At 37.3% G+C, this 17,369-nt stretch overlaps 1 protein-coding gene across 3 annotated transcripts in view; it reads left to right on the top strand.

Annotated features, from left to right (window-relative positions):
• Window positions 1-17,369, top strand: part of ENPP1 (ectonucleotide pyrophosphatase/phosphodiesterase 1) — a gene marked incomplete at its 5' end in the record, with an annotated part of 70,891 nt that overhangs the window by 22,060 nt on the left and 31,462 nt on the right. For 2 of the 3 annotated variants that reach the window (XM_082855896.1, XM_082855895.1), the window contains 4 exons: window positions 11,354-11,426; window positions 13,654-13,770; window positions 14,503-14,628; window positions 15,533-15,593. In XM_082855896.1, the coding sequence (XP_082712022.1) occupies window positions 11,354-11,426; window positions 13,654-13,770; window positions 14,503-14,628; window positions 15,533-15,593 (377 nt within the window). Of the gene's footprint in view, window positions 1-11,353; window positions 11,427-13,653; window positions 13,845-14,502; window positions 14,629-15,532; window positions 15,594-17,369 lie in introns of those variants that run through there. The other variant, XM_082855897.1, reaches the window with a different exon arrangement.

Genomic DNA, 17,369 nt, shown 5'->3' with positions numbered 1-17,369 from the left:
TATGGTTTTGAAGTCATAATTTAATTTTATGAAGAAATTGCGCATGCTTATATACCTTATAAGCTATGTATTATATTATAAGTGAATTATCTTATATATGTAATATGTTGTATGAAGTTGGAACATCCTGTGGAGGACATAGGTATTGTGTAATTTATGGCGTATCCTCCATATATAAAGATATATGCAAGCTGATCTCACTTTATCTACCTCAAGTTGTGAAGGTGGTCTCAAACTTGAAATTTCCCCAATGTTTTTGGCAGAAGCAAAACATAAATCCTTTTTGGAGGAAAACACCATCATCCTCAGCTTCAAAGAATCCTGAAAATTTTTAACATCAATGAACAGAACACAGTTAAAAACAACTAAGCACACAAAGGAAAATGGCAACATGAGCAAAACCCAGCAGAAGTATCACACAGCAGAAGCAAACAAACAGTGGCTTCAGATGGTAGCGTTATCAGACACAGATTATAAAATTCTTGTCCTTTTTAAAGAAAATATGGAAGAAATAATAGTGAATTGAATTAGAAGGATAATTTCTTGTGACCTTTCTTTGTGATACATGCTAGGTGATGTCTTCCGATCTATTTTTCAGCTCACAAATTCTGTCTTCCACTACTCTACATCTCTTCTGATGTGAAGCCTAATCCCTTAATTAATTTTGTTCATTTTATTTCTAAAAATTTTATTTGGTTCTTTAAAAAACTGTCTAGGTTTCCTGATTACTGATAGTATTATCCCTTTTACCTTTTATTTTGGACACTATTTGAAGAGATGACAATTTTCTAGAACTGATGAAAGACATCAGTCCTTAGATTCAAGTAGCTCATTGAATCGTAAGCAGAATAAATAAAAGAAATATATGTCAAAAAACAACAGAATAACATTGCAGAATACAAAGGTAAAAATAAAAATCATTGGAGGCATAGGAGAAAAATGGCAAATTTTCTTCAAGTGTGACGGACTGACAGCTGAATTCTCATAGTATAATGAGATCTTCACTGTGCCGAAAGAAAACAATTGCCGGACTGGAATTGTATCCCCTGCAGAAATACCGTTCAAGAACAAGAGTAAAATAAAGACATGTATATACTAACAAACACTGACAGAATCTGCCATGAGGAAAATTTATAAAGATTTCTTTATGCAGAAGGAAACTGATTCCAGATGTTTCCAGATGAAAAGTGTAAAGGAAAAAATGCATTAAAATGCATAGACTTGTAAATATTTGGGTAAACCTAAATGTACTTATAAAACAACAATGTCTTAGGGGTTTAAAAGTTAGAATAAAAGTAATATTAAAAGAGAATAAAGTCTGAAAAAGCTAAAACCTAAGCGTCCATATCAACAACTTAATAAAAGAAAACCCAGAAGATTAGACCTGGGATATGGAAGGAAAGAAAAAAAATAAAGATAAGACCAGAAATCAGTAAAATAAAAAAGAGACTGACAAAGTAGAAAGCAGATTCTTTGAAAAGGTGTGATCCCCCATGGTGAGCCTGATTACCCCGAAAAAGAGAGAAGGCACAAATTACATCAGGAATGAAAAAAAGGAACACAAGTTCAGTGCCACAGACACTGAAAAAATAACAAGTGATTATTGTAAATCACTTTATGCCAATGTAGTTGGAAATGCAGATGAAGTGAAAAATTCCAAGAAAAACTGAGTCAAGAGAAATGAGAGAATCTAAGTAATTCTATACTCAATGAAGAGATTGAACCAGAAGTCAATAAACTTCTTGCACAGACCTTTCTAGGCCCAGAGAGCTTCCACAGTTAGTTCTATCCTTCAAGGAAAAACTAACTCTGATCTTATACTTCTTTACTGCTTATTGTGAAGTGAAGTTGGCATAGCCTTTCACTTGAAGATCTTTTTATTGTTAGTGTTCTGGTATTTTATAGTGATGTGAATAAGTATGAGCCTTTGACTTATTATTCTGGTTACTTGATATTAGTAGTATGAGCCTTTTGATTTCAAGATTTGTATGTAACTTCTTGAATCCTATTGAGAATACTATTTAGATGGGTTTGTTTTAAATGTTTTTCTCTCTTCTCCTTCCTGTTTTTCCTTTGTGTTGATCTTAGACCTTTTCTTTTTGTTGATCTCATATTGTAGGCTTACCTCAAATGACTGGTGAATCATGGTGATTCATTGATATTTAAGAATGAGGGATTAGGTAGGTTAAATGGAGGCAGAATTTGTTGATTAGAGTTTGCTTAGAGGAAGTGGGCAGGGAGGACTTCTTGTTATGCTGAAGATCACTAAAATGCCAGAATGAGGTAAACTTTACTCTGGGTCACTAGTATCCATGCTAGCCCCCTGGGTTCTCCAGTATACTGATTCTAAAAGTATATGGGTTCATTGTGGAAACTGGAAAATAAAGGTAAGTACCAAGAATCACTGTGAGCCCATCAGCCAGAGATAAGACTATTTGTAAACTGTGTATTATGTATAACATAAAATTAGCACCATATTGCCTATTCTGTTTTATAGTTTGCAGTTCATACTCAACGGTGTCTTTCCCCAGGTCATTAAATATTCTTCTAAATCATAACTGTTAATGGCTGTATAATACTCATATACATAGTCCATATTTTCTTTAGCCATTTTCCTATTATTAGACATTGTACATATGTCTATTTTTGTTATAAATAGTACTGCATGTATATATTTGTATCTAAATATTTGTACATAATTTTTTTGCCTTAGGATGAAGTGTAGGAAGTGTAGTTTTTGAGAAGTATGTATACTTTAAGGTGTTTGTTTCAGACTTTTTCTAGAGATTTTTATATGCACAGTGCTTGGATCAATCCACAGCTAATCTTTGTTAAGTGTGCAGATGTCAATCTGTAGTAATCTCTAGTACACAAATTGGTGTTTACATGGATCCCTTTTTCAGTGGCAGGGGTTGGAGAGCTGCTGTATAGGTACAACTAAAGTTACCAGTACAGCCATTCCCTGCAAAATAATAATTTGCTTTTCTTCTCTATTACACCTTTTTGACATATTTTCTTTACCAGTGCATGGTCTTCAACCACTGTTAAACAGATTACTGCAGAATTAACCACCCCCCCAAGAAAAAGGGAAATATTAGTATACTAGTTTATGGCATTTCTTTTAACAGCAAATGAGAAAGAATGCCCTGAAGTTTGATTAAACATTGATAAGGTTATATTGTTCCTGTGGAAGAATCTGTAATGTCTCAGTGCTCTAAGTGAGTTGGATATTCCTAGTAGGAACTGTCATTTATGGAGTACCTCAGTGCCCCAGTCACCAATCTGGGTACTTTCTGTAAATTATGTCCAAGGCTTGTGCCAATTTTTTGAGGTGTGTATTATCACCACTTCATAGATAAAAAATAATGTTTAGCAAGGATACGAAACATTTCTAAGTCACATAGTTGGTGGTTGTCTGTAAGTCACAAGAAGGTAAGCTCCATGAAAACACTGAAATGTTTCCATTTCCTGGTGTATACCCAGCACGAGACTCTTCTTTTTTTTTTTTTTTTTTTTTGGTACGTGGGCCTCTCACTGCTGTGGCCTCTCCCGTCGCGGAGCACAGGCTCCGGACGCACAGGCCCAGCGGCCATGGCTCACGGGCCCAGCCGCTCCATGGCATGTGGGATCCTCCCGGACCGGGGCACGAACCCACGTCCCCTGCATCGGCAGGCAGACTCCCAACCACTGCGCCACCAGGGAAGCCCACGAGACTCTTCTTAACACGTGGTAGCCTCTCAGGAAATGTTTGTTGAATGCTGAAAAAAAGGAATGAACAGAGGTGGGATTTGAACCCTCACCATTTTGAAACAGAACCCCTTTCTGCCAGGTAGATGTCAACTTCTTCAGCGTGTTCAGGTTTCACTGAGAGGTTGAGCGTGAGGTTTGCCTCTAAGTGATGTGCTTGTCCAGTGCGTAGTATCTCCTTCCCCCTTTTCATTTGACCAGTTATATAAATTGCTTCACATAAAATTTCACTGCCGTTTGGGAGAATCTTCAGTTAAGTCAAATGTAACTAAAACGATACTGAGTATATAAGAGGCCAAGCAAAAGTTAGAACCTTGTCTTTAGAAAACTTCTCAATACACTCAAGCAGTTGTTCTAACTTCTACACTGCACTTTGTAACACTTCAAAGTTCTTCAAAAACAAGACATTATCTTTGAGCGTGACATCCCGCTGAGCCGCCGGTGGGGGTTTCTTGGCACTGGGCTCGTTGCATTAGGATCTAATCCTTATCCTCTAGGAAAGGAAATTCCCCGAAGACTCCAGCAACGCATAGGTCTGAGTTCCCACAGAGTCGTTTCCAGAAAGCATGCTGCTTGAGTAAAAGGTCAGCGGACTGACTGATAGGCAATGTGGTCAGCTAATTCATCTTCAGATTGGAGAGGCATCTGTCACATTTGAATACCAAATCCAGCAGTTGTCCATTTCCTAAAAAAATGCTTTTCCCCTATATTTATTATAGGCACCCTTTATATAAAGGCACTTAACAAACTGATTGACTTTGTCAACTCAGATGAAGAAAAGGGGGAGATTTATAGTTTTCCCCCAAGTTGTTTAATTAAATCAGTTTACTGATTTTTCAGGCCAACAGTTATTTTGAATGTCTATGCGCTAGGCACTCTGCTAGACCTAGAAAATACAGAGATGACTCAATACATCCACGCCCCCCCTGGAGCTCACAGTCCAGTCAAAGACAGACAGATAAACAAATCTCCCAGAGCATGGTCAGGGCTGCAGTAATTGGAAAGACCCAGAGGAGGACAGAGCATCTCCTGAGAGAAGACAGGCAGGTGAGTGGCTTACGGCACAGCCTTTCACAGTGTCACCAAAGGATCTTTCTAGAATTTATAAATCCAGTCGTGTCACTTTCATGTTTAAATCTGCAGCAGCTCCACACTGACTGCCCCGAAGGCCCCAGCCACCTTTCAGCCACTCCCGTGTCCACCCTCCTGCCCCACTCCCTTTACAATCTGACTGCTTCTGACTGCTTAAGTCCTAATCTTGCCCATGTCGCTTATCAACTCTGTGATCCTTGGCAAGTTGCTAACCTCTCTGCGGCTAAGTTTCCTTAAACTGGGTAAATACAATAATCTGTGTCACAGTGTTATTGTGAGGATTAAATGATTTGATAGAAAACTCTTAGAAAAGTGCCCAGCACATAGGAAGTACTACAGAAGGGATGGTTGCTGTTGTTCTGTAGAAGTGATGGCTACTACTCTAATCACTGTTATTCTCTCTTTCCCAGACTGGTGTTATTTTCTATACTTCCCTGGCTTTGCACAAAGCACCATTGCATAGATTTGTTACTGAATTAGACACCAGGCCCCTCTCTTGGGGCGCTAGCTGAACTGAGGCCCCCTGGCTGGATCAGGGAGTTCTTTCCCGCGCTCAGGTTCACACTGCCAATAACGAAACTGAGTTTGGTGCAAGCAAGACAGGCTTTTATTCAATGGCCAGAGAATGGAGAAGGAGAGCTCATGCTCTAAAGGTACCGTCTCCTCTAAGGGAGGGAAGTGAGGGAATCTTAAGGGTCAGGAGGCAGACAGGTCATCAGGGCACTAGGAAAGGGGTGGAGATTTCCAGGGGCAGCCCGGGCATGCGCGGTCTTCCACACTCCGTTGCACACGGCACCAGTTGTGCGAGCAGAGTACCAATCCCCCCATTGGGCAAAGATCTTAGCATGGTGATGAAGCAAAGGTAACTCTTGGACTCCTCCAGATTTCATCTGCACAGATGCGGTCCTGTGGTCAAGTCAGGGCCGGGTTCTGAGCGGTTGACCACTGTGTATCTCTCAAAGCGTGTATCTCTCCCAGTAGAGCTGCAAACCATCGGCCCAACACCAGGTACTTTTGAAACAAACACAGAGATAAATCAGGGCAAGTGTCCTTCAGCTCTCAGGGGTTGATATGGAAACACAGAGATAAATCAACTCAAGGAAAATGGTGACCATTAGCCTACTTTGTCTGCCATCTTGAATCTAGCTGGTTCAGTCTGGTTTTGCCGCGGGCCTTTGTGGCATCTTGTTGATAAAACACAGCTAGCCTGTGCAGTTAAAAAATAGTTTCTGTACCTATGCATGGGTGCATGGATGACACATTGTCACTATGTAGTTTAATTCTTAGGTTACTTCTCTCTGTCTCTTGTCTTTATCATCAACAAATTCTAGAGTTGTTGCCCTGAGTAGATTATCAACTCAGATTAGGGATTTCACCACAAATTCTTTTTGTTTTAATTTTGTGCTTCTCCACAGAATCGAAGTCCAGTGCATATTGCAGGCACTTCAACATTTGTTTATTGATTGAAGGGGAAATTCCTTTTTTCCCCCCTTTCTCTTTGTGAAGCCTTTTGTAACCATTCTCTCCTTTTCTTCTCTCCACTGTGCTGGTAGCATGTTAACATTTTTTACATATTTCAACTGTAGCTCTTTTCCAGTTCCATTGTAATCATTCATTTTAATGTCCACATGCTTTCTCTGTCAGGGGAGGAATTGCTTTCATTTGCATCTCTGGCCTTTAGCAAAGGCCAGTAGACACATTTGTGTGAATACTTGGTAAAGAAAGAATAATACTCATTATGTTAATGCCACTGTGTTTGAGGGAATTTGTGAGAAAAAAAATTGAGTGATTTCTTTGTATCTGTTTTGGTTCACTAAATGTCCAAGAAATGATTCAGGGACTCTAACTAAACAAGCAGGAAACTCCGAATAAATATTGTTCTAACATAGAGGCAAAACATTCCAACAACTTTACTTTTGCTTATATGTTTCCAAGCTTCATGTTTTCTAAGATAAAATATTTTGTCTATAGCTTCTAAGAAAATATCAAAACTTGAAAACTACCTAAATTGTTATAGAGGTATGAAAGGATGGTGGATTTTGACATTGTTGGATTAAACTACTTTGAGAAGAAAATTCAAATTGAATTAGATTTCACAGCTCTGATAATCGTTGGAGAGAAATTTCCTACTAAAAACTATTCTGATTGGCTGTTGTGTAACAAAGTAGTAGGTAATTTAAATTTCATCTTTTACAGAGGTGAAATGATTGTTTCTGTGGTCATACTTTAGTTTCAGTTTCATGCTATGCATTATCTAAAAGGTAAATCTAAATAATATCTTTTAGTAACAAAGAGGTGATTAAAAAAATCAGCGTGCCTCTTCTGTAGCCTAACAAGAGGGCAAAGATTTTCATACATCATGTATGCTTTAAACTCATGGTTGCAATTGAAATGCTTGCTTACCGCTATATCTTTTCATAGTTTTTTTCAAGATGAGACTTATTTGTAGCAGAACTGTTCACAAGTTTTGTTTTATATTTAGTTAGAACAGTAAGGTTATTGGTAATACATCTTCATGACTGAATTTCTTCAGCAGTGAGGGAATATGTATTGTAAGTCAATAAATTTGAGAATATAAATAACTTCTCTTATCATGATTTTCATTCATTGCCAAAAGGTTAACTCCGATTACTAGTAAAAGTAGTAGAACTTTTTCGTCTTCTTACTTCCAGCAAGTACCTTATGCCAATTTCAGGTTTCTACTTTTGGGTTCACCTCCACTCCAAACCGTCCCACTTCTGAGAACTCAGACTCTGAAATTCTCTTCAGAGTCCATAACTTCTGTTCTTCTTCCTTCCTCACTCCCTCCCTCATTCCCACTCCTTCATTCGCTCGATCCTTCACTTCTCACAGTTCTCCATCCAAATACCCATTTTCACGTGGTCCTAACCCTCCCTGTTCAGCTGTTGCAGTCACACCTTGACTCTCTTGTTCCCTTTTCTGTTCCCCCTCCCTTCCTATCTCCCCATGCCATGTTATCTTTTTACCCCACTCCCCCACTCCCACTCCTGGAATTCCAGGCCTCTGGGTCTTATTACAAACAATTCATGATCTCAGTTAAGCTGGGCCCCCAGAGCTGGAGGGTCTGTTCACTCTTCCATTATTGACTCCATCTCTGTTGTCCCTACTGATTTGCTGCCATCCTTCACGTGGGGTCTCCTAAGCCCCCTTCATCACTTCAGAGCCCCACCTTGGCTTCCTCACTCCCCACAGATGCTTCTTACTTACAGAGAAGGATTGAAGGGCTGCTTCCAACTTCCTGTGGCTACCCCTCAGCTTTTTTTGGTTTTTGTATCTTTAAGCCTTCTTCTCACTCACCTATCTCTGAGGCTAATCCCCTGAGAGTATTTTATTGTATGATTAACCTGACTGTTTAAACCAGTTTCTTATAATGAACTTAGGTTGTTTCTGGTTTTTTTTTTTCAAATACAAACATCCAAACATCCTGAATTAAACATCCTTGGATATATATATTATTATGTTATATACTATATTACTGCCCACTTATGAGAGTACAGGCAGTGCTAGCTTTGCATGGTTCTCTGACATGTACAATTTCAGTTCCCACAGTTTAATTAAATAACACCAGTCTCCCAACAACATGGTTCAAATTTCAGTAACTAAGATTTATTGACCATGAGTAATTGCAAAGTACAATCTTTGCTACTAGCTTTTTCAGTCCACAAAACACTATGCAAATAGCAGATGCATATCATGGTCAGTGACCAATGTCACTTCTTGTAAAGTGTGTCAGTGATTGGTTACTATGCATCTGTTGGTCAGTTCAGCACAGACAGAAAAACAAGCACTCGTGTTGCTTTTTTATCTGCCAGTGGTAGACCTACATCACATTTTATAGAAATGAGTAATTGAAAGAGGGAATTGGCTGATAAAGTGCAGTTAAAAAAAGAAAAGTGATGGGCTTCCCTGGTGGCGCAGTGGTTGAGAGTCTGCCTGCCGATGCGGGGGACACGGGTTCGTGCCTCGGTCCGGGAAGATCCCACATGCCGCGGAGCGGCTGGGCCCGTGAGCCATGGCCGCTGAGCCTGCGCGTCCGGAGCCTGTGCTCCGCAACGGTAGAGGCCACAACAGAGAGGCCCACACACCACAAAAAAAGAAAAGAAAAGAAAAGAAAAAAAAGAAAAGTGATAATGCTGGAAATGAAATTCAGATCAAATGTAGATGGGGTTATGGAAGAGATAGCTGACTGTGGGTAGGCTAACACTGCCGCTGTTCAACAGACTCTACATACGTAGCCAAAGGAACTTAGTGACAGCGAATTTATTGACATGAGAAACATGGTTGTGATGGAAAGGATGAAGATGTCCCAGAGGAAGCGACAGTGATACAAAGATTCTTATTAATGGAATTTTTGGAGATATTTCATGATATTAAAAGTACAAAGGTTAAAACGTTGGAAACTTATCTAAACTTAGAAAGGAATGTGACAATTTGCCAAGGCATATAAAAGATTCTCACTCTGTATTGTGAGAAGTGGATAAAACACTGTTCAAACTATTCTTGATAGGTTTATTACAAAGAAATAAAACTTTAATTTTTCATGGTTTAAATTACAGGATACTAAATACAGATTAGTTTTACTATTTTTTCATTTCCCTATATATTTATAATTGACAGTAAGAGAGTTTTTATTGTTTTTGATAGATTCTTTAGAATTACTCTTCCATAAGTTTGTGTTAGTTTACACCACCATTAAAGGCTTAGGAGAATCCATTAGTACTCTTACGACATTGTTCTATTTGCCATTCTTTACTTATTTGTTCAAGCTCTTCTTCTGATGCCTCTTTATTTTAATGGACATATATACATTTAGGTTTTTCATTTCCTAAAAAAAGAACCTGACCTAGACCCTGTTGTATTTTAGACCCCCTGTACTTTCACTCTTTTTTCCTTTACCTTCGTTTTCTTTTGAAATGAGTTAGACCTGCTTCCTCAGTTTATTTGCCATTCAATTCCTCTTTAGTTCTGCAGTCCCTTGACAGTAGGCATGCTGAAGACAGAGGTCATGTCTCTTTTATTACTGAGTACCCAGTACCTAAACTACAGATCAGCATATAGTCAATACTCAGTATGTTTTATTGGAGGGAGTGAGTTCAGAAAACATAAAAACGCCTCTACCCACCACCCGCGCTGTGCCATTCACCCATCCCTCCTGTCTTTAGTATCTCTTCATCTTGGCTTTGGGGAAATGCCACGCCACCTTTCCATACTGTGTCCATTCCCCTTTGTCATATTCTGGGTTCCAGCCAAAGTAGGCTGCTCATCATTCATCTGCCACCTCCCGTATGCCTTCCTTCCTGCAAGCCTTTCCTTATACTGGCTTTTCTCTGCTCTGCCCTCTCTTCCCTTCCATCAGCTCTGCCTGGCAATATCATGCCATCATTTCCCCTCTTCAGAGTCCAGCCCAGAGGCTTCCTCTGTGAAGTCTTTTCTGATCTCTTTCTCACCGGCCACCCCAGCCTTTCTTCTTTAAACAGCTATAGAACTCTGCAACTAGAGTCTACCAAATATGAACCATTTGTGCTGTTGCTTTTGCCTTTTCCCGAAAAGTAGAAGCTTCCTGGGGGATCTCTCATTCTTTCCTTCAATGCATAATATAGTCTTTACACATAGTTGGTGCTCAATGAATATTTTATTGAATTGTCCTGAAATGTGACATTCCAGAGAGCCGCCAAGGGAACTCCATTCCACTGAAAAATATTGAGGACTATTTTGTAGATTATTCTGCTTTTTTTTCTTCTAACTCATAAATAAACTTTTGTCACTGTTCTTGGGAGTTATAAGGTGTAATCGCTTACACCATATTCACCAAATGATCTAGTTAAAGTCAAATGTCAAAGTCCAGAATAGTGGAGAATGAGAAAGTTGCAAAATGTTAGAGCTGGAAAGATTTTTAGGGATCCAAGGAGTCCAGCCCTTTAATTTTATAAGTGAGTCAACTGATGTCTGGAATGTTAAAGTGACCTGCTCCAAATCTCTACACAACCAGTTTGTGGTAACATTTGGGTCCGGGATGTAGTCGTCCAGCCCTGTCTGTTGCTCATTCCCACAAGCTGTCACAGTGAATATGAGAATAGTGTTTAGGTTTGTGTAATTAAACTGTTAAAAGAGGCATCTGATATTCTCATATTGCCTTTTATGGATTAACAAGTAGAAAATTGTTAGGTTTTCTTTTCTCCCTACCTTAATTATTATAAGTTTTTGGACTGGATTCATTTACATCAACTGGGAAATTTCTGGCAACATTAACCTAGGAAGGCATAGATTTGTTTGCTAATATTTAAGTAAACTTTGTTGAAGTATGACGTACATACAGAAAAGTACCTGAAGCAAAAATGTGGTTTGAATTTTTCCAAGGTACACACATCATGTGACCAGCACCAGATCAGGAAACGGAGCAGCACCAACAAGTTTAGAAGTATTTAAAGAAATAAAACATTTGAAGAAATAAAAGGGCTTAGAAACTACATCTTTTTTTTTTTTCCCTCCACAGGTATTGTCAGTCTGTGTGTTAACGACAATCCTTGGTTGTATATTTGGGTTGAAACCAAGCTGTGCCAAAGAAGGTAATTAGTACAGTAATTTGTGTGTGTGTGTGTGTGTGTGTGTGTGTGTGTGTGGGTGGGTGTAGGGGAACTAGTCAGCCTTTTTCAGAATATGATTGAGATAAGCGTTATGTCCTAATCCCTTGAGTACTCCATAGATAGTGCAAATTTGATGCTGGTTTGAGCCTTTTTCTTGAAGCTCTTTTATTATTTTAGCCATATACTATTTTATTTACTTGCAGAACTTCATCCCATAATGATGAAGAGGGGCTATGACCAAAAAAACCAACAACCAATCAAACAAACAGAAAAACCTCAAAACAGCAAAAAATAAAGAACAAAGACACAAACAAGCAGCTGGCTGACAGGTTCTAGTGCTGTGCTCCTGGAGCCTGTCTCCCTGACTTCCTCCAGTGACTGACTCCCAAACACTTTTTCTCCCTAAGGAGTTAGCCCTGGAGGTTACTAGGTAACCAGTTAGCATCCCTGGGCAACCAGAAACTTATCCTTACATGCTTTTAAGTCTTTTAAAATTGCAGACATTTCAAAGCAACAGTGATATTTTTAAGCTAATATATATATATATATATATATATATATATATTTTTATTGAGTGCAGAAATCTAGCCAACACTGACAAGATTACTACGAATAATAAAACTATGAATCACAGTACACTGTAGCAGTCATTATTTTGGCTCTGAGGTAGTTTTTATTTTTTCCCCGTTAAAATCACTGATGGTCTTCCTAGGGAATTTGGTTTTGAAAATTGAACAAATCCTTCTGTTCAACTATTCTGTAACTGTAATATTAGTCATTTAAAAAATTTTAGTGATTGTTAAGCTGTCATTTATTGTTGAAATGAATGAATTGTAATTTTATATATTTAGTCAGCAACTATTCAGAGCAAACTGTCAATGTTTAATAAAATTAAAAAGCTATAGACTTTAGTGTTCACCTGTGTAGGCTTTAGACACAAAGTAATTCCCCTTGAGTTCAGTTTGGCATGTAAAAATAAAACTGAATGATTGAAAACAGTAATTTTAACCTAACCTCAACATGGAATGCATATTATTTTTTAAATGACTAGGAACATATTAGTGAGCTCCAAGTAATAGCTATTATTATAATAGCTTTTTCCCCTTGGGTCAGGAAAGTTAATATTTTTGACCCTAGAAATTATTATTGTCATTTCCTGTCCTTAAAATTGCCTAGTTTCCCGGTGTTAAATGAGAGTTAAACTCTGTGGCAGTGACTTCTTGGGTCACGAGACCATTGCAGTCAAGAGCTAGGATTATTCATTTTTTTCTTTTGGACTTCCATTATTTTATAAGTGGATTTTTTTTCTTACCACCCTGATTTTTTAGTAATCCAATAAAAACCTAGCTTATTCTAGGTAACTAGTAAAGAGTTACAATGTAAAATTGTTTTTAATGAAAAGTATTTTCCTTCCATATCTGCCATTTATCCATTTAACAAAAACTTATTAGTACCAGCTATAGTCAAGGCTCTTGCTAGGCACCAGGGATACAGTGTACTGGGTAACTTCCAGATGTGGTCTTTGTTCTTAAGAAGTTTGTGCTCTAGGGTGAGACTGGGATATTAACCAAATGATCTAGTTACAAATGGAAGTAAGTGACTGAGATGAAGGGTAAGGTTTTATACAAACTTAAGAAAAGGAAAAAGGACCTAGACTGGGAGTTTGGGAAAGTTTCTCAAAGGGAGCAGGCTGGATCTGAAGGTGCAATGGATGTTTTAGGTGATGGTGGGAGATGGGTCCCGCAGAACATGTTCTGTACAAACACATTACTTCTCCTTTACACCAGACTGAGAGTGATGTAAGTCAGGTATTCTCTGTCTTTCTGAAATATTCATAGATTATCACTTTTTAGAGAACTCTGCATAAAATCCTCAGAACAAGCTCTTCTTATTTTTCTTTTCTTTATTATTCAAAAGTATTTAAGTTTTATTACCCCCAGTAGGGTTTATAACATATAAAAGAAAAAAATCATCTTTTTTTCCTATGGCAAGAGATAAACTTGCAAACTCTGTAAGGTTACTGCCTTCTGTTTGTGTCACTTTCTACATGTATTTGTGAAAAGATTCTTGGTTAACTTTATTGCCCACCCCATCTGTGTTTTCTAAAACGATATTTGAACCTGACTATAACTAACTTAGGTGTATTAATTGATGTTTGCTTTGTAATTATATAATGATTAGAAACACCTAACTCCTTCAATATTTTCAGTTAAAAGTTGCAAAGGTCGCTGTTTTGAGAGAACATTTGGGAACTGTCGCTGTGATGTCGCCTGCGTTGACCTTGGAAACTGCTGTCTAGATTACCAGGAGACGTGTATAGAACCAGGTAAAAATATGCAGGGGAAAAGATGGAGTCATGGGCCTTGGTAAAAGAGCAAAGAAAAGTTCTGCATCTTTTAGGTATGTGATTTACCTAACCCATTTGAGATTTTTAAAAATTTGGCCTTTATATTTTCTGAGAGAAAAAAATTTACATATTTTGCCTTGTTAAAAGTTTTATGGATAGCAAAACTGCCTGTTTTTAATGTATGCTGACAGCCTATGTAGTCTAATTTGCATTTCACCTAAGTTCAAAAAGGCTGCTTAAAATGTATGAATATTTCTATGGGCTTATTAAAGCAAGAGTTCTTAAGATGTCCACTTAAACTTCAAAGTAAAACCATCAGACTATGGAAATTTTCTGTTTGATTTGGTCTTCTCTACGTATGACATGGAATAACATTTAAATGAGAGCGAGCCAGGTTTAGATTAAATTTTGAGAACTCTGACAGTGACTGGTGGAAGAAGCCAAGATGGACATGGGAGTTGTGTAATAAGAATTATGTTTGTTTACATTTTAAAATGATGAGATTCTGGCTTTTTAGGGAATAATAATTACTACCTGAATATTTTCTCTCAGTTCAGATTGACCACTGTGGTGGCAGGTTCTGTGACTGACTAAGGGTTAGAAAATGGTCCATTGTCTCTTCATGGATCATGTTCCAGAGACATTTCTGTATTCACTTTGGACATGTTGAATTTGGACCATGAAATGTATTATGTTGATATTTGTTTCTAGAACGGATATGGACTTGCAGCAAATTCAGGTGTGGTGAGAAAAGGTTGTCCCGAAGCCTCTGCTCCTGTTCGGATGACTGCAAGGACAAGGGCGACTGCTGCATCAACCATGGCTCCGTGTGCCGAGGTCAGGAGGTCATGCCCTCGCCGGGTTTAGGGGCAGGCTTACATCTTCCTAGGTCCTAGCGGGGTTTAGCACAGATGTATTTTTTACATTAGAAGTCATAGTTATTGATGCACCATATTAGCTGAAAAAATATTTAAAAAACATTGTATTAAGGAAAATTTCAAACATATATACCTGAATAGAGAGAATATGTGATGAAGCTTGCATCACCCAGCTTAATAATTACCATTATCTAACATGGCCAGTGTTGTTTTATCTGTAGTCACTCACTCTTCTGCTACAACCCCCTCATGTTATTTTGATATTAGCTGCATATTTAACGCTGTACTTGTGGAAAGATCACTTTTGCGGTCCTGGCTGACTATATAACAGGTTCCTTTACAGTAAGTGAGGACGATGTCTGCTGTGCATTGAGAGAGTGGACGTGAAGTTAGGGCATAAGATTCTGTGTAAACTGATGTTATGATGATGTCTTGTCTAGGTGTTACAGGGTTCCTTGAAATTCTTTGACAGAACCTGGCTCTGTATGAGAGGAACTAAGACATCAAGGACTTAATACCAGAAGATTTTGTTGGGTGGATAGAAGGAGGGTTGTAAATTTTGGCTGAAAGTGTTAACAATTTGAAAATGGAAAAGGTGCCTTCAAGTTCTCCCAAATACAGTAGTATGTTTTAGTCTTGCAATTATACATTCATTTTTTAATTCCTGATATCAGCTAACTTTTATTTTGAAACAGAATAACTCCCTTTATTTGTTTTGTTTCCCTAGAATCACATCCCATATTATCTATGTATCTGTTAACATATTTTGTTTTTGGAATCTGTCCTAATGTGTCTCACAGGCATCACAATCATTGTTTCTATTGAGTGTGTTTAACTCATTGTACTTCCTGAAAATGTTTTAGGTGAGAAAAGTTGGGCAGAAGAAACATGTGAGAGCATTAATGGTCCACAGTGTCCAGCAGGGTAAGATTATCTTCTGAGATACTAATTTTTTTTAGGAGTACCATTTTTTTCTCTTTCCAAATAAAAATAATAATTATTCATTGGTTCAGTAAATATTATTTTTAGTTAAGCCTTCTTTTGGCACTGGTGGTATAGAGATGATTATGGCATGACTCCCCACTGTGGAAGCTAGTGGAAGAAAGAGAGGTCATAAATATTTAGTATTCATGAGTGTTGGGTGAAAGTATTTGTGTTTTCCTTCTTAGGAAGGAAGGATCTTTACATTCATTTGAAGTTTTTCAAGTTGAACTTACAGCAAATTACAGCTTCTTCTTATTTTTTTTGTGTGTTTTGGTTCATTTATATATTTTTGGGATAACATGTCTGTGAGAAGATGTTACATAATTTTTATAATTTGTACTTGTTATTTTTGTATTTAGAGTATTTTTGTAATACCTTATGTTTACAAGGTCATCAAAAAAAATTTGTGTGGAATTCAGAAGGTGGACACTTGGTGACAGTATTAAACATAATCATCTTTGCTCCACTTGAACAAAGATATATGAATTCAAATTCATATAATTTGAATTATTAATCTTCAGAAATATATTTTTATGTCTTTAAAATAATGATTTTTCCAGACTGTTAAGCATTTTAAAGCTGTATTTTAGCTTACTTATGTATATAATTTATTTTTGTTTTTTAAATATGTATTTTTGTTTTCTGTTGGATGGAAGAGTTCTTTTCTGTTTAAAACAACAGTGATAGCAGCAAAAACTAAACCCAAAAAATTCCAACAGAAGAGACTTTTTTCAAAGAGGACTTCTCATATATCCTAAGATGTCTGTTAAGTCCAAGGTATATTGGAAATTTTACACTTATTTTGAATTTTGAATCTTCCTTTTCCTTCTAAACATTGACTATTATTTTCCAATTGTAATGTTGACTCTGTTAGTGGAAAATATAAGTCCTTCTTTCTTTACAAGAAGACCATAATTTAGGACACATTTTATTATACGGGAAATTATTATACCCGTATATTTACCTGGAGGCCCAGCAAACTGTTTTTATGTTTTCTGTTGATTGAATAGAAATAATTTTATACAGACATGGACCATTGAGACTATATGCAGCTGATTCTGCAGAGTCTCCCAACAGAACTCTGGTACAAATACTAGTTAGTGGAAATTATACACAAATTTCCTCCTTTTTCCATTTGTGTTTGGGTATGAGAGTAAGCTGGGGAGGCAGTAGAGTTGGAAAAGGCAAGGTAAGGTAAATCTTTGTGCTCAGATTTTTAAATTACTGAATAAACTTTCAGTAGAAAGTTTTTTCATGGTTATCCAATGATATACGACTTTCCTACTGTCTATCTATCAGATGTCATTAGAAGCTGCAAAATTTCTGAACCATGCCTGTTTTGGTGTAGCCATGGAATGGTTGTCCATAGTTATTCTCTTTTGTTGGGAATATCATTATACATTTTTTTTTTGCTTCCCTCTTTGGATTTCCATACCACACATGTAAATCTGTGTGTGTGTGTGTGTGTGTGTGTGTGTGTGTGTGTGTGTGTGTGTACCTTCATTGTTTGTTCATTTCTAGCTTTGGATCATTTCTTTGTTGTTTATATATTTAAATGTAGTAAATACCTCACCAACTTCTCTTAAATATTAATATCTTCTAAATATGGTAAACTTAAAAGCTAAATATTGTATATAATTTATGTGATATGAGATACTATCTACTAGTTTCAAGTAGAGACAATATCAGAAAATGCTTTTACAGAAAAAAAATAGT

This window comes from Leucopleurus acutus (genome assembly GCF_964270905.1).
Source record: "Leucopleurus acutus genome assembly, chromosome: 15".
Lineage (NCBI taxonomy): Eukaryota > Metazoa > Chordata > Mammalia > Artiodactyla > Delphinidae > Leucopleurus > Leucopleurus acutus.
The sequence above is the reverse complement of the archived record's forward strand: the minus strand, read 5'-3'. Positions and strand labels throughout refer to the sequence as shown.